This window comes from Maylandia zebra, linkage group LG20 (genome assembly GCF_041146795.1).
Source record: "Maylandia zebra isolate NMK-2024a linkage group LG20, Mzebra_GT3a, whole genome shotgun sequence".
Lineage (NCBI taxonomy): Eukaryota > Metazoa > Chordata > Actinopteri > Cichliformes > Cichlidae > Maylandia > Maylandia zebra.
Genome location: NC_135186.1, coordinates 15,564,890 through 15,592,078, shown reverse-complemented (window position 1 = coordinate 15,592,078; position 27,189 = coordinate 15,564,890). Strand labels below are relative to the sequence as shown.

General features: G+C 42.2%; 1 protein-coding gene across 2 annotated transcripts in view; it reads right to left on the bottom strand.

Moving 5' to 3' along the window:
- bcl2l1 (BCL2 like 1) overlaps window positions 1-27,102 on the bottom strand; it is a 33,323-nt gene extending 6,221 nt beyond the window's left edge. The window contains exons 1-2 of one of the 2 annotated variants that reach the window (XM_023153132.2): window positions 26,507-27,102; window positions 22,586-23,358 (exon numbers count right to left, since the gene is read on the bottom strand). In XM_023153132.2, the coding sequence (XP_023008900.1) occupies window positions 22,586-23,143 (558 nt within the window). In that variant the 5' untranslated portion in view covers window positions 23,144-23,358; window positions 26,507-27,102. Of the gene's footprint in view, window positions 1-22,585; window positions 23,359-25,993; window positions 26,468-26,506 lie in introns of those variants that run through there. The other variant, XM_004565484.5, reaches the window with a different exon arrangement.
- Between the last annotated feature and the right edge of the window lie 87 nt (window positions 27,103-27,189).

Below are 27,189 nucleotides of genomic sequence, written 5' to 3'. Positions count from 1 at the left end.
GACCATTATATCAGTGCACTGATTACACTATATGAGATCACTACACATTCATTAACAGTGCGGTTATGTGTATAAAGCTGAGCATTGAGCCATTTATTATTCATCTTCAGTAAACCTTTCAGTAAAATGGCATGTCCTGGTGTAGCACTGCTAAACCACCACAAAAACCCCCAAATAGAAACAACAAATCTAAACAAGAACAGAAGAAGGTTATATGTTGTGTTATATGGAAAATGTTGTATTTTAATCTCAATTCGTGACGTTTGAATGTGAACGAACAGATCATTATTTGAAGAGACGGTTCACTGAACAGATAATAGTAAAGACTATTCTCGGGCAGTGAGTTGATATCAGCTGGGATTTAGAGCTCTCTCTACCAAAGTTAATTCATTAAATCTGATATCAACTGGATCAATAAAGGTAATGAAGATGCATGTCTGAAAGCTCCTTAATCCTTTAAGGCTGATGCCCCGAAGCCCTTTCACTTTCTGGATCAGAGATCATATGGATCAGAGTGAAACCAGGAAGGGATGGGCTAATGTAGAGAGTGATGGAGAGCAGTGGAGGGGAAGGAAGAGATCCTGAGTCATTCATTGAGTTTCTATTCTGTTTGATCGCGAGCCCCGTGGACTGCTGTCTGGTGTATGATGCATCACTGATGAACCATTACAAACAAACAAAAAAAGGAACTCAGAGGTCCAAAAGTTTTAAGTAACATTAACAAGGAAATCACATTATTGAAATAGCCCAAACGTTTCTACGATGAAGTCATTCACTGGAGCGGGGACTTTGTCCTGTCTGCTACAAATGTAACAGAAGGTTTCCAGGAGGAAAAAAATCTGGTTTGCAGCCATTTCCAACAGTATGCAGTGTGACAATAGATAATATTTATATGTTTTACTATTGACATGTATTAAGTGCTTTCTCCATTTTGGCTCCAAACCTTATGTAAACTTCATAATTGAGACACTTCATTTTAACTACTCTACCTTAACACATTCATTGAAAGGCACAGCATCACTTTCGATCAGCCAGTGATATAAATTCTATAAACAGTGGTCAAACTGTGTTGAAGTGGCAGTTGACCATAGCTGAGCATCCTGAGGCTGGATGCTACAAAGTGAATGCTCTATTTGAGATGTTTGGTATTTACAAGATCTTTGGAAAGCCTTTGTCCAGATATTGTTGGAGTACAAGTGGATGAAATCAAATTTGTCTAAAAATGTAAATGTTTGGCATCATCATCATTAGCAATCAAAGTGTATTCTCAAATGAGATGGACAATATGTCCAAGGGAAAGGAGATGTATAATAAACTAGTGGACCTGAAACTGATCCCATAGGAAAAGTGTGCATAACTGGTAGATTTCTACAGGTTGTATTATAACATCAAAAGCACATGTAAACAAGTTTGCTACAAATAACAATTTAAAAAGCGAGTCCAGTAAAAAAAGATATGTTTCTCAATATTTGCTAAAAAAAGAAAAAAAACCTGCAGGGCACAGTTTTCACGATAAATGACTCATCATTGTATATCTGGGTGTGAAGTACTTAAAGTCTATTCATTAAACAGGCTTGAGGGAGAACCCAGAAAGCATGATAAAGAGTCAAAGCATTACCTACTAACACATTGTTTGTTTTGCTCTTTTAGATAGGATTTGTTAACAATAACAAAAGTGAAGTAAAGCAGCAGGCCAGATACCATAAAAAAAAGCTTTTCAGAGAGCAAGTCGAACTAGATTAAACTCCCGAATTAGTCAGAGTACAATATGGTGGAGTATGACGCTGTGCAGGCTAACTGCTTAAACTGACCAGGTAAACAACAAAATTATTCCACAAATTTAAACATTCTAGACAAACTTTTTTTGGGGTTACAAATCTGAACAGTACAGAAAGTAACCAGTGCTATTTATTTACATTGGACCACTGTGGTTTGTGGTCTCTGAGAGTGCGATTCCCAGCTCACGTTAGCTATTTTCATTGATACTTTTGCTCTAAATAAACACACAGCATAGAACCACAGTTACAATGATCTATGATGTGTGGAATTTGAAAAATAAAAAGTGTAACTATTTGTAATAGAAGCAGGTTTAAAAGGCTCACTGGAATCCTACCTGCCTCATTCGTCATGTGTTACCAACTGAAACAGCTCTGCATACCAACAGTATCACCCTCTCTACCTTCTTTAGGGACGGAAAAACATGCCAAGAAGAATGAAATACTTGTTTCTGACCTCACCCAGGACTTCCTACAGGCCTTGATATGACGCATTTTTAGAAAAGATTTAAAAAAACAAACAAAAAAAAAACTGACCTTCTGTTAGCAAGAACGCAAACCACAGATAACAGCATGGACAGATACAAGGGGCTGGGCTAAAATGTGCACTCGAGCAAAGTTGATCTTCAGCACTCTGAGCTACTTTAAAAGTAAAGCAAAGTGGCCACGAGGGAGTGATATATGCTACTTGGGTCAATAATGACGTAGTGTAATTACAGTGGGATACATCATGTAATATGTGCAAGAGTTTTATTGGAGCCTTTTCATTCGTTCTTAAGAATGGGTCAGTCTGGCCATTTCACATCCCTTACTGTCAAGCCTCTCAGAACAATGAGAAGAATGTGGGTGTAGAGAACAATGCTGTACCTTTTGATGACAGCTGCCATCAAGACATGCCAGTCACTGTGCAGGGAGTGCCTGACGAAATAACCTGGACTGATTGTGTAGTTTCTCTCAGTATTACTCAGCATTAGTTACATTCAGCCTTACACTCAGCATTAGTACATTTACAGTTTTTTCTTCAGTTATGGTTGATTGTTCTACTGCAGCTGTTTCACTCCAGTCGGACATTGATGTTCAATATTTTTTTTAAAAACTGTTTCACTGATCAATAATGGGTAGAAAAAGTTGCAGATGGGCTAAATTGGACTTTGCTTCATTGACAAAGGCTATGTAAAACATCAAAGTGGAAGATGGTAAATGGATAGGTTCTTGTATAGTGCTTTTCTACTCTACTTTAGCACTTAAACATGTCTCATTGACACATTCATACAAACACTTTTTTCTACATGCAAGTACCTTTTTATACAGCCAGCCAGGGATCAAACCAACAACCTTTCAGTACTCAAAGGAGCTTGCAAAGAAAAGCGTCTGGACTTCTTTAAGTTACTTGAAGACGTTTCACCTCTCATCCGAGAAGCTTCTTCAGTTCTAAGGTCAAATGGTGGAGAGTCCCAGATATAAACCTAGTGGGAGTAACCCCCCACAGAGGGACAAAAGGACCCCCTGATGATCCTCTAATCACCTGAGCCAAGGTGTGAAACTGGGTGTGGGTCCCAATCAGCCAGAGTTTCGGGTGTGTTCATTGTGAAACCTGGCCCCACCTTATCATGCGAATTCCTGAGATCAGATGGCCCAGGATGTTAGTGGGCATTAAGGCGTCTGGGAAGGGATCTCAAAACTGGATTATAGATGGCAGAGAGTTGGTGTCGTAAACCACCGTCTACGTAAACCACACCAAACGCATGACAAAAGCATGGCCAACTCCAATCATATGTGCCACGCCTCAGTCTTTGGCCCACTTTTTAATAATACATCTCATATCACTTGGAAATATTCGTCCCATCTTCACATCTCTAGAAATTTAAACTCCTCCCTTTGTCTCTTTGTCTTCACTAACATAAGTTGCCAATATCTGGATGTCATACAAAACTCTTAGTTTAAAGACTACACAATGCAATGGCATGAATTTAAAAATCCAAAATGCATGGGTACTGTTGCTGCAAACATACAGCAACAGTACTAAAAGCAATTGGCTATTTTTAAAATAAAATAGCACAATTGTTGGGGACTATTTTCAGTTGAGAAGTTATGTGCTGCACATGTGAAACTCACCCAAAATAAAACACAATGTGTGTGTTCATAGTAATGAAGGAACATGTCAGCCAGTACAACCGTGTGTCACTGACTGATATGATTTTTATAGTTTTTGGACAACAATGGGCCCCTGTGGGACAGAGGAGCAAGATCATTTCATTGCCAGTTGTTTGCTTTTTATGGAAGTTGCTGACAATAAAAGAAATGTAGATCATAACCAGACGTAGCACAAAAGCAGAGGAAAACAAGCGCGGGGGTGGCTCTAATTGAATCTACCATGTTCAGCATGCAGGGAGATGTGCTTACAGGCTTGGGAAAAGAGTCAGATCAAGTGGTACAGATGATCTTTAGCTGTAATTTGCATTTCCAGAGAAAAAAACCTTTACGTGTTCTCGAAGTGATGGTGACAGGTTGGTCATCAGTGATTCAGAAGCGATAAACAAGGACACGGACAGACACGTAAAAACCCTTCTTATTTTTCTACTGTAGCAGTGTAAATTCAGAATTTGTGATCCTTGCTGTACCTGTAAAAACTCTTAAAAGTGGGTCCAAACATGCCTTTTTTATACATTGACACTGACACAAAAAACAAGCTACTAGTGCTCTGACACTGGACCACTGGGTACGGGCCAACCACTGTAGACAGTGACTGTGATGCTATAAATCACAAGCAACAACACAGCCTTACTACGGGTGGCAGTGGTATCAGAGGGACCTGGATGCTGCGGTCACGCAATTCAAATATAAATCACCTGCAGCTGTAGCTGCTGCTCTACACCTTTGCATTCAAACACATAATTCAAAGCATGACTTTTCCATTAGCTCCATCTGCGAGCAGATCCTCGTTTTACTTTTAAAACGCCATCAACTGAATGCCTGAGGGGGTCCAGATTTATTTCTATACCAGAATTATCATGCAATTTACTGTGCACATGTCAAGACAGGGCTGCTGGTTTGATACACTCAATCTCCTAAAGTCCCACCTGGCAGGTAAACCCTGTCTTTATCTGCTCTCCCCTTTTTCCTTTTCACACGGTCACGCCTTTATTTCTTTATCTCTGTGTGGCTCCCGGAGGAAATCAGGTGCTAGGCAGCGGCCTGCAGAGTACTTTCAGGCCTCGTCTGTGTTCCCCCCCCCCCCCTTTCTTTTTCCTGTGTCTTTAACTTTGCCTTTCTTCGTTAGCTGGGAAGAAAGGATGGGGGGGATTAGCTCATGAAAGCAAAAAAGGTTGGATATAAGAGAGAGAAAAGGAGGGCAAAGTGAAGAATCACAGGGAGAGAGAGATTCTGCAGTTGGTTACCAAGGCTACTGGGAAGCAGCTGATTAGTGTGTGTGATATGTGAGTGTGTCTGGACCTGCAGGTCCACTTCTGTAGTTGATAAATGGTCCAATACTACATGTGGAGAAAGGAGCATTTTACCGATCATTAGCAGTAGCTTCCCATTCATCAGCTCTGACTTGTCGGTTGCTCTGATGTTGCACCATAACAAGTTGCAACGCTCAAATCACCTGATGGCGAAACCTCCTGACCATGACACACATGCATAAACATACACACACCAGATGCACATTAACACCTCACGCTCACTTCCTTTTTATACAAAATAGGGCGGAAGACAGATGGAAATACAATAACTTGGGGGGGACTGGAAAAAAAAAAAATCTAGTTTTAATATCAGCAGACCCGTGTTTAATCATTCTGTCACACTGAATGCCGATAGCATCACTGTGTGATACATTCATATCCATATCAAAGTTATATTATCAGAAAGTGTTAAAACCTCAACTATTTACAGTAATAGAAGGTATTTATAAATGCTTAAACTACAGGAAAAGATATCTTAATGATGTCATAAGAAGCAGATTCTCTTACATGTTAACTCAAGCACAGGGAAGAACTGCAGCCCCACCGACTTGTTGACTTCTGTTTGCAAGGGGTGATCAATCATAAGAAAGCTGCCTGAAAGCAGTGGTTCTCAAACTTTTTCTGATATTTCCCAATACAAAGTGCAGTCCAGTCACTAAAAGAAAATCTTGTGCTATGCAAAATATAATAAGGGATCCTAATTTATAGGTAAAGTAAGTATTTTTTTAGATTATTTAATAGCAAAAAAGATTATGTATTAATAACTATATACATTGATTGGTATGTAATTATGTCTTTTAACAAACTAATTCGCATGAATTTAGGATTAATGCATTCAAAATACACAGAGTGGGCGCTGGTTTGTGGAAGCCCCCCATGTTGCCCCAGCATCTTGATACAGTGGCCAAGATGGACATTTCTGTTTTGCCCATCACCGTTTTATATTTGTGGCTAGAAACCGACCACGTGCATAGTATGTCTTATAAGTTACTTTTAACCTAAAGATCATAAAATAGCTCTTTCAAGCCATATATGATCATCTAACATCATCACATGTATATTTTTATCATCTCATTCTCATTTTACCTGCTCTCCTCCACCATTCTCTCTCCTCAGTGTCGATATCATCAAATTGAAGTGAGCTTCACAGACTCATTGACTCATATCGGACTCCTATCGCAAAGTTTTACAGCCTCCTTCAGACTAAATAGATGTGGACACATATTGACAGCTGGGGTAAAGAATGGACTGACAGCCTACACTCACTACAGATCAATGGCACCCAAAGTTGTTTGTCTTACAGTGGCCATGGTAGCTAGGATTACGCACTTGAATCAGGAGGAGTAAGAAAACAGACTTCGGTTAACTGCAATCTGCTTTTAAAGAATAGGGCTGTTAATGAATAGCGATACAGCCAAAAAGATTAATTATTTCTGAGTGCGGTTACTTTATCAGGTTCAGGAAGTAAAAGAAGATGAATCCCAGTAGAAAGTGTTGGGATATATGGAGCTTTAATGGTTTGGAAGTGGAAATGCAGAGAACCCATTGTGCAGTGTTGCTATATCATGGAAATTACTGCTGTGATGCTATTCTGAACCTTCTTTGACACTTTATAAATCACTATCCTAATTACTATATACTACTATTGGTTTTATAAATACAACCCTGTAACTCCATGTGTTCAATCTCAATACAACAAGCAGGTCATCTGTGAGTGTGGATTAAACCTCTGATCTAGACAGCTCACTCATCTGGCAAGGTGCACTTTCTAGTAACCTACAGAGCACATGATATCCACGCCACACTGACCACAACTGGTTGACGCACGAACAGAAGGCCACTGTGACGAAAGTATGCTGACGCTAGAAAAGACTGAAGGTGCAATTCACATGCATTGAGGAATCCACGGAGTGCACTTTGCCAAACTGGAAAATTCTCTATTATGACAGAAAGCTGACAAAGACACAAACACAAATATGTGCTGTTGCAGTGTTTGTGAAAGCAATGTGTGGACAAAAACAGTTCAGATTAGCCAGCTTTGCAGCACCCAGAGATATGGAACAAACAAGCACATAAGCCAAAGTGGAAAGTTACAGGATCTGTAGAAGGTCATACTCTGTGGGGAATCGGGCATCATAGCAAAAGAGAAAAACCTGTCGCAGCAACATTTTTGAGACTGAACATGTGGGTAGATTTTTTTTTTTTATTGTTTTTTTGGTTTTGTTTGTTAAAAATCCTGATGTAAAATATTTGGGATTCAAGTCTCATCTTCAAAACAAAACCCTGAGAAACATATCTGATATACATACACACATAACTATGCACTGCTCTGAGCATGTTTAGAATTCTTCAAGCATGTGTTAAGAAAGGCTTGTCAGTGTGAGAATAAAAGTGAGGAGTGCTTCCTGGTAGGGCTGTTCGATATGACGATATATATCGGATGACGATATAAAAACGTCTATGTTTCATTTTACGCTATCGTTTGTTTCGTGGTGTCGCACAATAAACTGTTTACGGCAATATATTTTCATCGTTTTGATGGTCACTGTAGTGGCTATATTCATTTCTCAAAGTTCTCTCTTTCTCTTATATAACCACACTATGGACGGACAAGCGCCTGTTTTTATGCGTTGTGGTTAGCAACAACGACGGTAACAGCATCACGTGTCCGCTTGCTTATGTTCCACATAAACCTTTCACAATAAAGCTCAAGATCTTGTTGAGACTTTTCAAAATAAACTGAATCACGTGAAAGAGCAGATTATTTACGGATGAGAATTAAAAAAGAACCGCCAGGTGCTAAAAAATAAACCTTAGACTCAAACGTTAGAACAGGCTTTTCCCCGCAGCACGCTGTGTAATAGATACTCACAAAGAAAACGGCGGCTGTTACAACTTATGTCTAAAAATGTATAGTTTCATGCATCGGTTAAAACACTCGACTCCAGCTACATGACGCGCAGCTGGAAACACTTCCCGCAAGACGAGCTGCCCGAGATTCACAGAATTTACAAAAAATGTTACATTTTTGTGATTTATATCGTTATTGGGACGATAGAATTCGGGATATGAGACTTTGGTCATATCGCACAGCCCTACTTCCTGGGCACATCAACAGAAGTCTTTACATGAATAGGCAGATTGAAAGTTAAGGAAACAGAGACCAGTTCTTTTTTTAAAGGCTGCATTAAATCAGAGGCTGACGCATCTTTAAGAGGCGTGTTTCCACGTGAAACATTAATGAGTGAATCACGTGATTCATAAAACAGAAAAGCTGAGAAATGTAAAAGTGACAAGTGAGTGGTGACTGAATACGCTGAAAAGGGAAAAACAAAAGCCGGATTACTGTTTAGAGCTTACAGAGCAACAGACTGGTGATCTCTCTGAGTCACAGACAGGCAGAGCTGCCTCTTAATGCTCTTTAAGAAGTCATCTGGTCTTGGCTGTAGCTGAGCAACACATCCTGTAAGTTGCAAAAGTTGGAATGTGGACACGCGAATGTGTGGCCTTGAGCGCACATGCGTGCGCGCACACGCACACACACACACACACACTGCAATTTCTCTGGGCTCAGAGTACAGCAACACATTTTTTCATGTGTTTTTGTTTATTGAGTAAAGTCACTGTTGGACAGATCTGACTGATGAAATGCTGTTTACAGGGCAACTAAAATGTGACATGCTGTTCGTACTGATGAAACAGAATGATGTCATTAACATTGTTTACATCAGATTGACGTACAGGAAGTGAAAGTGGACCTCTGCCTTAGTGACAAACCGTCCCAGAGCGGATCAGAGAATCACTGTGACTGGGCAAGATCAAAAAGAGCACTAAATTAACTAAGAGCCAGATAAACCTCCTGAATTCAATGTACTTCTAAGCTGTGAATGTTTGCCAGAGCACAGTCCATTATTCTGGCAACTAAAACCTTTGAAACATCCGTTTCATCACAGGGCAAAGGCTCAGAGAGCAGCTAGGAAGGGGCCTTTGCCAGGACATTCTCCTAGAAAAACCTATGTGCAAAAAGATTTTAAACAGTCCTCTGCAGAGATGGAAGAACATGACACAAGCAGTGCCCATTCCCAATATTCTTGATTAAAAGGTGTAGAGTAAGAGAAATCTACACCACCTGCTTATCATCTACGTAGCACATGCGAAAAACACATGCTTAAGCATACAGGTAAGATAACACTAGAGTGACTTTGCTCTGAATGGCTCTATTAAGGAAAGCCTAAAACATTTTGGAACTGAGCTAACTTAAGATGGAACATTTTTGTGTTCGAATTATTAAGTCAAAAAGTGCTGGACTACAGTGTGACACGCTGGCTCTTTTAACCACTGAAAAGATGAACAATACAAATTCTCAGAAATGAAGTGTTCAAAGCTGCTCACCACAGTTTGTGCAGCAGTGACCAGACCAAAGGTTAAAGATATAGTATCAGGATCGACCTCTGCCAGGTCCTCATTTCAAATGATGTTTAAAAAAGGGATGCACCAATCCAGTAAATGGATTTAGCTAACTATACTACAGGGACAACTAGTTTAACAATTCAGTTCTCAGCTCTGTGCTGTGCTCGCACTAGTCCACGGACTGTTACAACCACAGCTTACATGCAAAAGGCTAACAGGAAAGGGTCAGCAGTTTGGAGGGATTTCACAGCTGTGATGCTTACAGCTTTTCTTTGTATGTTTGCAAAAGTTAAGCATAATGATGCCAAGTGTGACATGACTGAAAAGCTCCACTGCAGAAAGAGAGAATGGATTTGGCCCATATTGGCCGCTTTTCATTTGCTCCCTGTTAAACTCAGAATAAAACTTAAAATCCTGCTAACCAGGCCCCATCTTATCCAAAAGACCTTGTAGTACTGTATCACCCCAATACAGCCCTTGGCTCTCAGAATGGTATCTTACCTGCTGTTCCTAGAGTTTCTAAAAGTAGAATGGGAGGCAGAGTCTTCAGATTTCAGGACACTCTTCCTAGGAACCGCCTCCCAGTTCGGATTCAGTAGAAAGACCATCTCTCTATTTTTAAGATTAGGTTTCAAACTTTCCTTTTTGATAAAGCATCTACTCAGAACTGGATCAGGTGACCTGAACCTCCTCTTAGTTATGCTTCCTCACTCACCTCTGTTCACTCTCTGTGTGTATACACTCATCTCCCTCCCCTCACCCCGTAATTAGTCATGGCAGATGGCTGCCCCTCCCTGAGCCTGGTTCTGCTGGAAGTTTCTTCCTGTTAAAAGGGAGGTTTTCCTTCCCACTGTCGCCAAGTGCCTGCTCATAGGGGGTCATGTGATTATTGGGTTTTTTCTCCCTATTATTGTAGGGTCTTTGCCTTACAATAAAAAGCACCTTGAGCCAAATATTGTTGTGATTTGGAGTCATATGGACAAAACTGAACACATTTGACTTTTTATTCCTCTGAGTTACAAATACAGAATAACCCTTGTTATTGGATCAGTACTCTGTATTGGCAAATCTCTGACGTTCAAGGCGTGTGCACTTTGTGTGCTGACATTTTGAGCCTATCAGGAAGCAGACCCATAACACAGTGTTTTGCAAATGATTTCACCAGTGAAGGACTGAAAGCACCGATTTTCACAGCCTGTTGGCTACAATTTTGTACTGCGAACGGAAGCGTAGTGCTCAAACAGAAAATCTCCCTCTTTCTCGTAGGCTGCTGCCTTTATGACCCCTCTGTATCAGCACAGTGGCCCATTGAAAAGAGTGAGGGTGCTGTCCTTTTTCACACAGTGCTTACGTCACTTTCAACAAATCTACAATTCATTATCAGTATTATCAAAATAAAAAATTATCTCACAGTTAAAACTCAGCATAACATCCCAACTTTGGTCCTAATCTGTCGTCATCATCATCATATGATTAGACTGTTCATTTATTATTGCGAATACTACTTTTATCCCGTCAGTTTGAACCTTTATACTCAGCAATGAGAGTCCAGTTAAGGGGAAAAAAGTCAACAATGTGACTGCTTGTTCCTTTCTCCTTAACAATGTCTTCATCATCTCACGATGAGTTCCTGTTCCTCCTCAAGGCCTTCCGTTCCCGTTTTCATCCTTATCACAGTTGCTAAGCCATTTCAAGGAATAAGAAAGTCAGGTCAGCTGCCAAAAATTCCACATGACCAGGAAGCTTTATTGTAGAGCCAAACGCATTTAGATCTTAGGGATTTAGTTCACGCCTGGTGCCAGAAGCTCACAGTTTCCACAAGCAAGGAAGCTGGATAATACTAAAAAGTACAGGCATAATTCAAGGAAATAGGGAATCAATCTTAATCCAAAAAGATAGACCTCTCGAGCTAACAGTCAAGACCGTGAAAATGGACCCACTGTGAGAGGAAAATATGAAAAATATATGCTGCACTTGCTGATTCCTGAGGAATGGCGCATCCATTCGAATCGTGATGTTTCATATGGCTGGATCTGTTCTTGATTTCTTAAGCAGCTCTGGATGTGGTTTCCCCTCTACTCTGTTTTCTGAGGCAATGAAACATTTTTAACAATGGCTTGACAGGAATTGACTGTCGAGGCTCTGAAGCAAGTCAGGTTTAACAGAGAAACTCTTTCTTCACTGCCTTACGGAAAACTGATGCTCAGCTTACACAAAGCAGTCCCAGAGTGAGAGTAACCTGCACGGATGTTTAGCTTCCTGAAGTGATTCAGCCACTGAACTTCAAGTTCTTGGCTGCAATGTGACATCAGTGGCAGTGTTTAAATTGGGGAGAGGGGGGTGTACTGGATTATTTCCAAGCAAAAAAGGAAGCAAGCAAGAAAAATGAGGAAATTAAATCATTAAAGCACCCTTTAGCCGTGACACTCGCTGGTGTTGTGCCAGCTCCAGTGTGCTTGTATGTACTTTTCCTTCTTCTTTTGGTCCTTGGAGCTGACACTGTGTGTGCGTGTCTGTAAATGTGTGCGCACGTGTTGAGCCGGCGGTGAGACCATGAATTAAAGAAGAGATTAATGAGTCAGGACATGCAGGCTCAGACTCCAATCTGTTCCCTGCCCCACTCTGGGGGCCGTCTCTCTCCACAAAACCTCATTCTGTCAGCAGACGCATACACATACTGTACGTATACACCGCTGAGACCCAACAGGAAGGCCAAGGACTCGAGAACGTTTGTGTGTACATCTGACAGAGAGAACGCAAGGTTGGCAGAGTGTAAAGGCAGAGATAGAGGATGTAAGGGAAGCAAAGACGGCGTGGCAGGATGTCTTCGCTGATATAACCCACTGCCCTGTAGGCCGTCACCCCACCCAGACAACACACCGTAACCCTGAGACCTGCCATCTGTCCGGAAGAGCTGGAAGAGACAGAAATCGAGGGAGGTAACAGACTGAGACGGAACAAAAAGACAAAAAAGGGAGTCAGGGGGTGGGAGAGAACTAAATAAGAGAACAGGAAAGTAGAACACACGAACAAGGGTGAAGCAGGCTGCAGGGGGAAAAAAAGGCTGATGAAAATGACTGGAAACAGAAAAATGGGAAACCCATGATGAGAAAAGAATGTGGAGAGAGGAGAAAGTGGCGGCAGAGGCAGCTTTCCTTTAAACCACACTTCCTATCACTTACTGCTCACTTTCAGAAAGTTTGCCTACATGAAAGAAACCTGGAGATGAATATCTCCAAGCCTCCAAGTTTTTGTTCCCTCTTATTTTTTTCCTCCTTTTTCTTTAATATTTCGGAGCTGATGCAGATACGGTTTCGTCTCTATTGCTTTAAGCCCCTGAGGCCATTCAAACAAACCTGTGATGAATACAATGACGATGGCCTTGATGCTCTTTATCATCATTTAGCCTTATATGAGATTGGGTGCCACATTACCATGAAATAGTCATCAACCCTCGCTATCTGTCCCTCAGCTCTCCCACTTTAATACATGCCACGAGTCTCGCTAATCCCATGATATGCCTCATAATCTCATCACAGATATGAGCGGAGAGAGGGAGAAATGGGGAAAAAGGCAGTAAGAGAGGAGGGTGGTGAGGGATGAAATGCAATGAGAGAAGAGAGGCAGGCAGATATTAGATCTATGTAAAGACATAAGATACATCCATGCATCTCTCTCTGTCTCTCTCTCTCATATACATATGTTTGACATAAGACGAAGAGTGGCCTACAAATTGAGGGGGCAAGCAGACAGCAGGAGAGGGGAGACTGGAGAGAAAGATGTAGGGAGAAGGGGGGGGTTTGCTTGTGACCTGATTTCCCCACTAAGCCACTCAGAAGTGGAGCAGCACGTAGAGCAACTGAATGTAGCATCTCCACCGAGCGCTGCAAACATCCAGCTGTTCTGCTCGTATGCACTCGAAGTGCATGTGTAGAACCATCACGGTGCGCACAGACTGCACCACAAAGCCCGTTTAACTTACTGACCTACATGCATCTCATGCGCATCCTTGTCTTGCTGAGTCACAAGCCTCATGTTCCTCTCTGTCTGCATTTGCCTCTCTAGAAGTCCATGCTTCTTCATTCTGCCAGCGTTTTGGGTGGGTGGGGGGTGCGTGGGTAGTTGGAGACACACTACAGTGGCAGTCTGATGTCTACCAGTCTGGCAAAACCGCTCTAACAGCCCGGCGTGCCGCAGAGTGCTGGCAGTATAGACGCACGCACACACACGTCTATTACACAGCTGGATATCCGTCCTGTGTACATAAACAGCGTCTGGATATGGAACGCACAGATGCCTCGCTGCTGTGACACCAGTCTGGGTTTCGAAATCAGAGAGAGAAGACGCTGATAAAGAGAATCAGATGCAGTCTAGATGCAGCACGTGTATTCATTAGGAGCATGTATTGATATCTCACTGCTGTGTTTTCCTGTGTGTGTGTGAGACGCTTCGGGGCCACAGGTCTCGTCTCTCACATGACCAACCGATGTTACACACACACACACACACACACACACACACACACACACACACACACACACACACACACACACACACACACACTTAAAGACTAGCTCTTTCAGCTATTATAAAGCCATTTCATTAGGTATATCTGTTCAACTGCTTGTTAAAGCAAATACTTAAACCACCAATCAGATAGCTTTTAAGAATCTAAACCAGAATCCTTGATTGGTGGCTGTTGACTAGGTTTTCTGTTCTATTTTGATTTTTTCCCCCAGCAAAATAAATGAATAAATAAATAAACAACCACTGCAGTGGTAGCAGATTGTTAATGTGACTCTGGAAATTTGAGGGCTGTGATGTAGATATGGTAAAGAGGATCTACTGAAGCTCAAAGCAGGCTGCTCTGAGCTTTTTAGAAACTCCCAATCTACCAGGATTTTCCCACTCAACCGTCTCTAGGCTTTACTGAGCACCTCTCGGATGTGGTGGAATCGAAGATGTGCAGCTGACCTATCTGCAGCAACTCTGTGGCACTATCACGTCAACATTGAGCAAAATATCTGAGCAATGTTTTCAGCACCTTGTTGAATCTCTGCATGAAGGATTAAAGCAGTTCTGAAAGCTTAGTACTAGCAAGGAGTAGCTAATGAAATAGCCACTGTGTGTTTATATAAAAATAATCAAAGAAGAATTTTCAAATATTTTCTCTTTCCTTAGTTAGACGATGAGAAAGTAGAAAGCCTGAAATTATCACTCTTCCACAAACTGAGGTAAATATCCATCAATACTCAGACACGATAGCTAACACAAAAAGCATTAGCAACGGTACAGCCCAGGCTTGGATTTCAACAATAAAGCAAAGCAAAGCAAGAAAACGTCCATAAAAGATGACTTTTTGAATGATTTATTGCTCGTATGAAGTTCTTTTTGTGAATCTCACATTTTAAGCTGATGAAAAAAAAAAAGAAAAAAAAAAGAGCTTTTGGTCAACAAGAACCTTCCAGAGCAGGATTGTCAAACTCAAATACACAGTGGGCCAAAATTCAAAACTGGAACAAAGTCGCGGTCTAACATTAATATTTATTGAAAAAACAAAATCTTCCTCCAGATATAAGAATGAATCTTTTCTTATGGACCCGGTCGCAGCAGATGGCCGCCCCTCTCTGAGCCTGGTTCTGCCGGAGGTTTCTTCCTGTTAAAAGGGAGTTTTTCCTTCCCACTGTTGCCAAAGTGCTTGCTCATAGGGGGTCATATGATTGTTGGGTTTTTTTCTCTGTATCTATGAAGCGCCTTGAGGCGACTTATGTTGTGATTTGGCGCTATATAAATAAAATTGAATTGAATTGAAACAAGTTTTGCTGAAAAACTGAATATGGAACAAGCAAAGCTTAATACTAGACAATATATATATTAGCTGTATAATACCATCAGGCCAGTTATAATGGCTTCGCGGGCCAAATGTAATTAGGCTGCAGGCCAAATTTAGCCCGCGGGCCAGAGTTTGACACTTATGTTCTAGAAGAAGTAAAAGTCTTTCCATAGTTGAACCCGGGGAGTGTTTTTTACTGCTTCACTGAGGTGTTGGCTGATTGTTGGCTTCGGCTCCCCCATTGTCCTCTAAATATAAGATTAGATATAAAATCATCCAGATCCCAATTACTGACCAAAATAATTCTGCTTTTAGTCCCCCCCTCCCAGACATGGCTACCACAACAACACAAGAATAGCTCCTCCATGCCCTTTTTCTTCAAGTAGAACCCCCCACTTCACACACACACACACGAACATAAGCGCCAGACAACTTTAAAAAAAAACAAAAAACACACAACTGGTCCCTGTCTGATGTTCCTGTCATGGAGCTGGTGGCGCCTGAATCATACAATCTGTTTGCTGCCATCCTCAAGCTGTGATTCTGACACCCACCACTGACTACGAGCACGCGCGCTAACACACACGTCCGGTGTCACAGATCATGAAAAACTAATGCGCGAGCTTTAACGTATGCACACAGAAACAATAGAGACATGTCCACGGGTGAGCAGCTACATTCAGAGATCAATCTGCATAAAGCCGCCCACTGCAAAAAGCCAGTTATTGATGCCGGTCCAACAAAAGTGCCCGCCATTGATCCAAAAAAAGGAGGGGGGGGGTGTCTCTGTGTGTGTCACAAGTCAAAGAATGTGACAATGACAAAGTTGCTTTCATATCAGCGAAGGCTTTGTCTGCGATGCAACGCTGTACCTGTGGGCACAACTAAAAAGCCAGTATAGCCCATTTTCCTCTGTGTTTGTGTCTATGTGGCCACAGGTTCTTTGTCTGAGGTAGTCACATGACCAGTCTGACTTGGCGCCGTCCCCTCCCCTCTGCAGTGCGCCACCATACAATAAAAACGATACGATATATGAGACAACAACCACCCACGCTACACGTGTGCTTACAAACAAACACCCCATCAGTCCCTGGAAACTTTGCTTCGTGAGCAGAACGCCATCCTTAATGCAAAAAAACAAAGAAAGCGCCACGAAAATATAAAAACGTGTCTCTTAATTGGCCGCATGTGAGCTATTAGTGATAAAGCGGAGAGGAGGAGGAGGATGATGTGGAGGGAGATGTTAAAGAAGAAGGAAGATGAAGGAACGGTGGCAGCTGCGTGGGAGGGGGTGGGAGTGAGTCGGGATCAAGTGGGAGGGAATCGATAGTGTTGATGATGATGTTATGGGTGATGTGGAGGACGAGCACGGGAACACGGGTGCACAGGGTTAATGGCGAGATTGACGAGGTTTGCGGCAATGTGCGAGCTGGAACACGTTTAGCTGCTGTGGTCTTTGGACTGGACGTAGCTGGGTGCCGAGGAGGAGGGAAAGGAGTGAAAAGGAGGACAAAAAGGGGAGGAAGGGCACAGATGGAAAAATATGGGACAAAAAAAAAAGTTCAATTGTCGTAAGGAGCTGTGCATTTAAAGGAGAACGAAGGACACGGGAGGGAAACAGAGGGAGGGTACAGATACTCAAGGTTGGAAGGGGGGGTGGCGGTGGGGGTGGATGAGGGGTTGGGGGTTTTGAAGCAGCCAGCTTAGGTCCCAAGGGTGCGATTTCCTGCTGCAATACATTAGGACAGTCTGACAGACGACTCTGTGGATGTAACTGTGTATCCTATGTGCATGTTAATTACAGAGAGAGAGACCGAGGGTTAAGTAAGTCTGCAGAGGAGAGAGCAGCACAAAGGCAACTCAGGTGTTTCCCTAGTCAAAACAAGTCAATGCGCTTACCTTCTGTGGACCCTTAATTACAGCCTCGGTGTCTAACCACTCTACAACAGCCTACATTCATAATCACATACATCAACACTGTGTGTGTGATTAACAATCTCTCATCAAGAGGCTGAAAAATAAAGAAAAACACAACGACGTCTTGACTGTCTGTAGGTTTCGGGACAATCCCACCACGTACAGAGGAACTTCTGCACAGGAATATCCTTCCTGTAACTCCCTGCTATTTCTGCTTTTGTATTCAGATGGCCACTTTTATGATAACAAAGAAACAAACTGTAAGAAAGTCAGTTTGTTTGTTTTAGTGCCAAAAAACTAATAGAAATTCTAACCCTACAACTAGAAATAATTACATAAACACTTCAGGACAAAGAAAAGCTGACTGAAATTACTTGAGGACCTTTTCTGAATAATTCGGGCAGCTCTGACAGAAAATTGAGAAAAGAGATAGTTCAGAATAGTTTTTTGTCATAAAACATGCAGTTTATTATCTGTCCTTTGCTTCCAAAGGTCGACATTTATTACATTTTATGTTCTGGGTTTTTTTGCTGTCTCTGTGCTGCTTAAAATAAATAAATATATAGCTACCAGAAAAATTTCTAAAACAAAAGGCTGCTGACGTTTCTAACAAAAGTCACTTACCATCAGCTCATTGTGGAGGGAGTGATATACTGAGTGTAATACTACACATTTGTGGCAAAGAACTTCTACAGTAGCTGTAAGAATTGTAACAGTGTATAACTGTTTTTGTCCAATTACAGAGCTTTACAACACTGAGGTTACACGTTACATCAGGCTGTAGATACAAACTAGGTTCTTGTTAGTAGGATCTGATGAGGTTTGTTCACAATAAGAAAAGCCAGACTTTCATTTAAGTGCGAGTGAAAAACGTGGCATATAGTGTGCACAGCCATAAGTGGCTGATTAAAAAAAAGAAAAAGCAAAGCTGAAGTAAGGATTTCACTGCTCATTTTTCTTGTAGTTAACTTTTCCTTCACCTTAGCAAAAACGTCAAAAGTACAAAGCACAACAACTGGACTAATGGGCTTCCTTAGTTTCTCTGCATACACCCCCACTCGACCCATCCAGCTCCAGCCAAGCATCCCCAGACTGTGGCAACATGGTTCTTCTAAATGAGTTTAGGCTTTATTAGTCTGTCAGGGAGGGAAAAAAAAAAGAAAGAAAAAAAAAAAAACATTGTTTCCCCCAGTAGCAGGTTGAGATATTATTCATCTATAATTGGTAATAACCCTGTACCCCCACCCTGAGGCGGCTCAATCTCCACTGAGTAATCACTGCCACTGCCTGCTCTGCTGGAAACAGCATTATTAGGTCGATAGCACTGTCTCTACTGCTGCTGTCTGCCAAGGAGGTTTATTATCAGACAATATATGGCTCTGCTCCTGTTGTTCTTTAAAAACCACAAGCTGTGGCTGAACGGATTTATCTCGCACACCGAGCTACCATTAAATATCGCGGCGTCCTGGACACAGGAGGCTCCAAAATAAGCTCCGGCGGGATCATTTAGGCTGAGGCTTTATCAGCTTTTATGACAGCGACACTTGATCAAAACACCGTTCACTTTACAATATTTAAACTGGCACCTCGGCTGATTCCACCAGGTCAAAACAATGTCACAGGTTTTCTTCGCATCAACGTTTTAAAAAGCAGCGATTCAGATTCCAACTCTCACACTTCAGTCTATAAAATTACTACTTCTTATTTCACAGAACCAAAGCTGAAGATATTATTTTATTTATTCACTTTTTTAAGCAAAAAGAACAATTCTTGCTAAGATTTCTCTCTAATGATGGTGGAGTGTTTAATTTTCACTCAGTGTGACATGCGTGACATCTCGTTTATTTCAAAATGTGTCAGGTTTATATATTAACTTGTGCTTTTACAATTTTCTGAGAGCGATCCTGGTTTGCACACCAACTTGGTTTGTCCGGCTCAAAATGGGCTCGACACGGTGACTGTGGTCATAGATAGGATTAGTCTGCACATAACTTCTGTTACCTAACGTAGCACAAAACTGGACATTACATAGATGGATTTTTTTTTAAATGCATTAAAGCTCGAGTGACTAAAATCCAACTTGAAATTCACAGTACTTTAAAAACACTCCTGGGTTTGTTGTCACTAAATTTTTATATGCAGTAAAAACCCTGCTTAACAGCTCTCTGTCACCTGTCTGAATTAGCTGGCTTTTTATTTTATGCAGAAGAGTCAAACTACTGATCAGAAATCCCCTTTCATGGGAGTGCACACGTCGCCTGATAAAGAAATCCTGGGTGATAAAAAACAAACAAAAAACAAACCTTATCACTGATAAGAGACAGGCTATACTGAACTTTCTTTGTAGTAGCCCTACTGATATTTAAGTCACTGAGTATTTTTCTTGGAAAAAAACTGAAACAATCTGTGTAAATCATAGACCATCCACAAAACTGTGCTGCATTTCTGCACAGTACTACTGGAAAACAAGCTGCTTTGATAATAAGTGTTTAGTCTTATGAATGCGAGACTGTTTCTGAAGCTTTAAAACCTGCTGTAAATTCCCAACTTTTGGGAAACTACCCTGAGCCGTTTGGTTCTTCCCAAACAGTAAAAACGTGCGATAATAAGATAATGAGAAAGAGTGATTGCTGAGTGAAACTGAAACAGTGACCTTGCTGCTGCTTAGGGCGGACTAACATTTCATCAGCTAACACTAAGGGCACACCTGCCTCACAGCTATACCCACATCTGCCAACGGTTTTGTGCTTCATCCCTGTGAGGAGGCGTCAGGGGAGGAAAGGAAGAAAAGAGGGAAATGAAAGACCAAAAAAAAAAAACAAAAAAAAACAAAGTCTCATGTGGGTTTTACTCAGAGACTCTGGTGCGTTTCAGGGAAAGTGTAGGCTGTCTTTGAACAGACAAACCCACAAAAAGAAGGCAATGACACTGTGACAAAGGGAGGGGGGAGGCATAAAAGATAGAACTGCAGTGGTAAACCACCTCCTGAAGTTTGTTTTAGTATGAATACCTCGACTCAAAGTGTGTCAGCTCACAAGCAACTTACACAGGACACATGTCAAAAGCAGCTCTTTTCCCCCTTAAACGAGCCAGTGGAGCACCATTATGAAAGTGACTTATAGAAATGGAAGAGAAGGGGGAACAGAGGGAAGGAAGTGGCATCATGTGCTCAACATCAGGCAGAAGTGAAACCGTGCTGGCAGATGACATCCATTGAACATTTCAGATGAAGTCATTCATATCTCCGAGTCTAGGTTACACTGACACGCAGGCCACTAACCGCAAGCTTCTATCTTCAGCATCTTAACTAATTAGTCTAACTTGTTGCTAAGCAAAATGCCTTCGTGTTTGAGAGTGTGAGCGTGGGGTGCCTGGATCATTTCGACTATGAGATCATGGAGATCATGACATATGTGTTGATAAGACTGCGATGACAACACTGAAAACATCCATTTGCGGTCAGGATGTGAAAATCGGATGAAGCATCAGATTAACCTGTAAGCTCTCGGCTCATCTATCGTCACCATAAACGTCTAACACGTACCGAGTAGCCACTAACACTTGATTACATATTTGGAGAAAAACAGTTGTTAATAGTGATCGCACTTAGACGTTGTATAAGTTTAGGAGACAGTAGTCATTAACTACCGTAATGTCCAAGTGGTCACTGTGTCATTCAGCTATAGATACAAAAACAGTAATGTTTCCATGACTGAGTTTGGCTATAACTGTCAAATAAAATCGGATATTGCGACATTATTGCAGTTTGACAGGGAGCAAGAAGTGAGTGCGGAAAACTTCATAGCACTCAGTCAAGAAGCTAATGAGATATTGTGCCACACCACGTGGCTACAAACAAAAAACAAAACAAAAAAAGGTGTCATTTTGAGCTCAGACCTACAGGTGCTTTGTCATTGGATCTCTCAGCAGATAGTCAAATAATTGCATTATTAGCATTTAAAAGCAGCAAAGCTCTTACAAATCAGATCCTTGTCAGTCGCTTCCATAACCTGACACCACTTGATAAGGTGGTGAAAGAAATGCATATTTTAACATCTACAGTATAAACAGCAGAGCAATGATCTTTCATGTTGTTTTTTTTGGAAGCTTTTCAGCCACAGGGATGTTGGTTTTTATAGAGTCGACCTTTGACCTGGTGTTATAGAGCACTGGTATAAATATAATCAGCCCCTCTTCTCCCGCTCTATTACATACCATCAAATAGCTGAGACAAAGGGAAAGAGCTGACCTTATCTGTCCTCAAAGTGTGCACGAGCACACACAAACACACGCTGGTACTGTCCGTACCAGTGTGGCTGACTTTAAAACTAACCCGAGGAGGAGGGAGGGGGGGGAACCTGAGCTTTCATCTGCATGCAGCTGCCTCGGTGAAAGACAACTGAAGAAAAAAAAAAATTGCACAGATAAAATGATCAGAGAGTGGAAGAACGAAAAAGAAAACAAAAAAAAACAAAGCACAGAGCCGATAAACTGACCAGAGCAAAACAAAAGGGCTATCTGTAAAAGCCTTGGACTTTATCCTGCCCTGTGATGACAGAACTTCGATCCCCAGGCAGGCAGCAGGAGACTCCCAGAACCCTGATTTAGGCTGTTAATCTCCCACTTCGATTCAGCTCATTGAGCAGCGTGATGCTGATCAATTAGAAAACAGCTGCACTAGCTGCTGACCACACAGGCAGGCTTGTTTTTACTGCTTTTAAAGACAGATGTTTCTTGAAGCCACGTGTGTTCCAATTTCCATCTTCATCAGATCCAATCTCAAGTCTCTTCTTGGCAGGTTATGGAGCCAGCCACTGTCTCATGTCGACTTGTTAGATTACCGAGACACAACAAAACGATCCTCTAGAGGTCAAGCCACACAGGCAGGAAAGCCTCACAACTAGCACAATGGAGCAAATCTGCTCTTGACAGGGAAACGGCACATATGATCAAAAACACCGCTATCACTATAGCAACAAAAGCAGGCGTAGATGGGAAAAGTAAGGGCAGGTTTTAACCTTATTTTCCACCTGACTGCATAGTAAAAGTGGCAGCAAGGAAATTTTCCATGCTGGCGACCTGAGCTTACCTTGCCTGTGTAATTAAAGGCCGCAATGTTAAAGAGCCCTTATATGAAAGAGGCTATACAAGCAAATGGCATGCGCGCTTCTGTGTGTGTGACTCACCCATCCTCCTTGGCTCTGGATCCAGGGCTGAATGTGGTTGTCTAGGTAGACCGTCATCCACTCTACGATCCTGCCCACCAAGGGGCTCATCTCCTTCTCGACGCACTCGACACACAGTGCCCCGCCGAACGCGAAAAGCCCTACGATGCGGCCCCAGTTAACGCCGTCCCGGAACACCTCGTCCATCACGTTCTCGAAGCTTTGGTAGGCCGTGGCCGGCGTGATGTGCAGCTGGCTGTGAAGGTCGCTGAAGGCACGAGCGTATCGCAGCTCGAACTCATTGGCCGTGTCCCGGAGCGCCTCCTTCACTGCGTCGAGGTCCGTCGTTGATGGCGGCTGCTGCTGCCGCCGCTGCGGGGATGCCGGTGGGGTCCCGGGACTCGTGCCATTAAAAGTCCCATTGGCGTGTGTGTCTATTCGCTGTTCCTCATCCAACCCCGCTGCCCCCCCATCAGTCCTGTTCGAAGGCTCGTTGAGTACTATGTGGTTGAGAGGATAGTTTCTCTGGGAGAGTTTATACCTTATGTAGAAAAGCACAAGTTCTCTGTTTTGAGACATTTTGTATTTAAATGTGCTTTTTTTGTTTTCCCCTCCTCTTTGCTCCGGCTCTTCTCTCTGCTGGTCAAGCCTCGCTGTGTTAGAGTGTACACACACTGCGCCAGGCTTTTTTTTTTCCTCCCGTTTTCTCTGCTCAGACCACCATGGTCAGCTGATATCCACGGGACACTTGGGGGGTGAAAACCAAACCTATACAAGGCTGCACAGCTCAGGCCCTGCAGAGACACAACGATGAAAGGTCAAAGTCTGGATTGCTTATATCCAGGATTACGTGTGCGTGCGCGCGCGTGTGTGTGTGTGAGACCGTGTAAGGAGAGTGGAGAGCGTAGGGACGACTGTGAACCTTCAAATTAAATTTGGACAGGTAGGGTCAAAGTGCGTCTCTCTAATTGGGCTGTTACATATGAAGCAGATGGCGATGATATTAATGAGACGACAGCAGAGAGAATGTGTGTGTACACACACGTGTGTGTGTGTGTGTGCGCGTGTGTCAGAGAGCGAAAGAGAGAGACAAAGTTAAAGGAGGTGTGAGGAAGGTGAAGCGAGATCAGAACGACAGTCTGGCTTGAAGCTCCACGTAGACATCCTAATCAGTGACCTCTGACCTCTGAGGGAAGCTTTCACACATCTTGTTTATCCCATCTCCAAGTACTCCGTTATTCTCTCGCTCACACACGTGCCCTTAAATCTTCACACAAAACTGACTCTGTCATATTTCCAGCCTCCTCCTCATTACTGGCATTGGAGGTTGCAGAAAGCATTAACGATGCATGTATATGAGCTTGCATTATGGGCTCTTCTGACAGCTTTAGCATGAACGTGTGGTGACAGTGTTGAACTGCAAAATAAAATGTGGTAATAAAAACTGTATGGGAGATGCCGTGCTGCCACTCTCCGCCGGCAGGTTTGTTCTCATCAAGTTAACTTACGTTTATGTTTCAGCGGCTGATTAAAAACAGCCTGAGCGTTGTTAAATATACAAAATGTCATAAACTTCCTCTGAACTCAAATTCTGGGAAACTATTAGCAAACACATGCAGCAATAACCTCAGTAATTTGGTTCTTTTAAGCAGTGATGTATCAAACTGCTCTTACTTAAAACATTCTGCTCAGATAGGTTACGCACAGGTCAAACACATGTTTGGTTACTTTGTCAGCGAAGGAATTTTTAAAACATGTGAACTACCACCGAGGAGAAAGGTCAGCATACCGAACAGGTACGCACCCACAGATCAGCTTCATATTTGAATTGGCCTTGTTGACTCATATCAGTTTACAGATATCAATATCGATACTTATCTTTAGCTGACAAACCTTAAAACATGCGTTTTGTTGTTGTTGTTTTTTTATGTTAACGTTAAGTTTAAAAATTAAGATAAATTAATTTGTGTTTCTGGAACAAAATGCAAACAAAAAGTTACAATAATAATAACAAAATATTTGTATTAGCTATCAGCCAAAATTTTATTTCAAACATTAGTATCAGCCATATTAAAGAGTAACAGCCCCCCCCCCAAAAAAAAAGAAAAAAGAAGAAGCAGCTTTGATTAGAAATATATCCAAGTTAGGAGGAAATGAACATCCGTTTCTATCAAATCAAATCTTCTCCAGTTAACATTTTAGGCAAAACCGATTTCCAGCAACAATAATGTGGGGAATGAATGTTTTATTATTCACATGTATAACAGAAATTTGAATATATCTGGAGTTGTTCCAAATAAAAACATTTGGGTTGTGGAAAATACAGTCTGGCAAGGATATATCAGCTTTTTTGTCAGGTTACATTAACAGAAATAAATAAATAAATCACAATTCATATGTGAATAAGAAAGTCCGTGGAGAAAAGCTCCTGCAGCTTCAGTTATTACTTTCACATCCCTGACAGCAGCCTAATAACATTAGCGATGTTCAGTAATACAAACTGCTTTATTAATTATTTCCGTTCCCGTCCTGAAGCCTCTAAATTGAGTTTAGGTCCCTGAAACAAAGACTCTGAGAGCAGTTGACTGGTCAGCCCCTTCTGTATTCTGCTGTCACCGTACCACACTCACTGGTACACACAAAAAGACGTGGGAGGGACGTGACCCGCCGGTGATCCCAAACTGTCTGCTTATCGTGAGGGAGTCTGACCTTTCCTGTAGCAATACTGACATTTACGTTGATACGTGGCGGAACCTAATAATCAGGGTGGCCGACCGCTGGGAAGGAGTTCCATGCAAATAGCGCTGGTGTCATTACATAATACAATATACTCCTAACAGCACAATAGAAGCACGATACAGTGTCAGCTGGCTCCGAGCTATGGCAGAAACTGCCCCCCCCCCCCCCCCCCCCCCCACACACACACACACACAAAAAAAACCTCACTGAAATACACCCAGCTGACTACTTAGTCCGCATTTGGGTGGTAAAAGTAACAGAAAGAGCCCGTTACAGCACATAAAGACCCACAAGGCAGCAGTGTTTACAATGGCCACATGGTCCCCAGCTACCTACACGTGGCTCGGGTTTTAATGGGCCAGCACTGATGTAAACACCACACAGCTCCTCAAGGAATACCAGCGAGTCGTGACCAAATGTAGCGCCCGAACGCGACATTAACTCAAACATTAACTTGTTTCAGTTAAACTGCTGATGTTTTTACGGTGGAATTTAAACTGTCCTTTTACACATTAACCAGTCAGAGCAGTGTTGAAACATGCTACTCCCTCTGGTGGCGCACTTAAAGCTTGTGTCAATTCCCCCACCGTCAGGATATTGATTATTATTTACATTTTTATTATTAAGTGGCGTTTTAACACCGTCAAAGATGTAAATATAATAATTAAAGATCATTCCCGAGCGTCTTACCAGCAACTCTTGATATCAAACCCGGGGGGAGTGCTCTTCTCCGTACACGGATCCTCTCGGTGAAAACGTCCCGAATCAGTCAGACAAGCCCGTCTGTCGCTTTACGTGTACAAAAGCTGTCAGAACACAAGATAGGTACTTTGTGCTCAGGACTGTATTTGCACGTATCCTCCTACGTCCCCCTCCTCTCTTTGCATGGACAGCCCTCCCCCGATTGCGTAACACCGACGCTTTTATGGATGCCTGTTCACGATCGTGTCGAAAATTCTCGTACGTGCACGACTTAAAAACAGTACACGTATGCTATTACTCGCTCCAGTAACCTCTTAGAGATAATCCAGGCGTTAGATATTTTAAATGTTAACAGCTAACAACACGTTAGAAAGATCGATGCAATTTATTACATTTTTCAATTCGATTCAATTGAAAGGGACGTTTCTTTGCACTGTCACTAGTTGTTCATGTATCTGCCTTAACGCGTTTAGCACAATAAATTACATATAAATAACAAACCTGAAGTACCGGTTTTCACCGTAGTTTAAATAAACTCCACTCTGTCTCTGTATTCCGCATACATTTTGATGTTTCTAATGAAAACTGTAGGGGATCCCGTGAACGCAACACAATTCCATTCCAAGACCTTTAATCGCGTCTCGTTAGAAAAAATGCCACTTTGCGACAACACCCTGCTTTATATAGACGACACCACCCCCGCAATTAGCATTGCAACACTAAAATTCCTAAGTAAGCCATTATGACAGAGACTGCTCCGCCTGTACTAACGCGGCTGTAGCCAGCTTGTGAACATGGCTGTCACTGTCATATACATGTAGTCGCACATTCGCAGACTGCAAGATTGAAAAACATATATTTTCCGAGGCAAACCCTTTTACTACAATGAACACGTATAGTTTGCACAAAGCAGAATTACATTTGACCCCGAAAGCTTTGTGGAGGGAACGAAAGTATCGCTGCGCGTTTTTTCCCTAATCTGTCGACCTCTTTCCTCTCGCAGGATTCAGATAGGAAAATCCACCCTCTGCCATTCCTCCTCACGTTATTTCACCGACGCCATCAGCAGAGGGATCAGAATTACACTTGTACATCGAGCAGGAACTCTTACTTGTAGGGTGGTCTTCATAAAATCATGTCTGGTGGCTCAGAATCCAAACCCCGGCTGGATCAACCCTATCCGT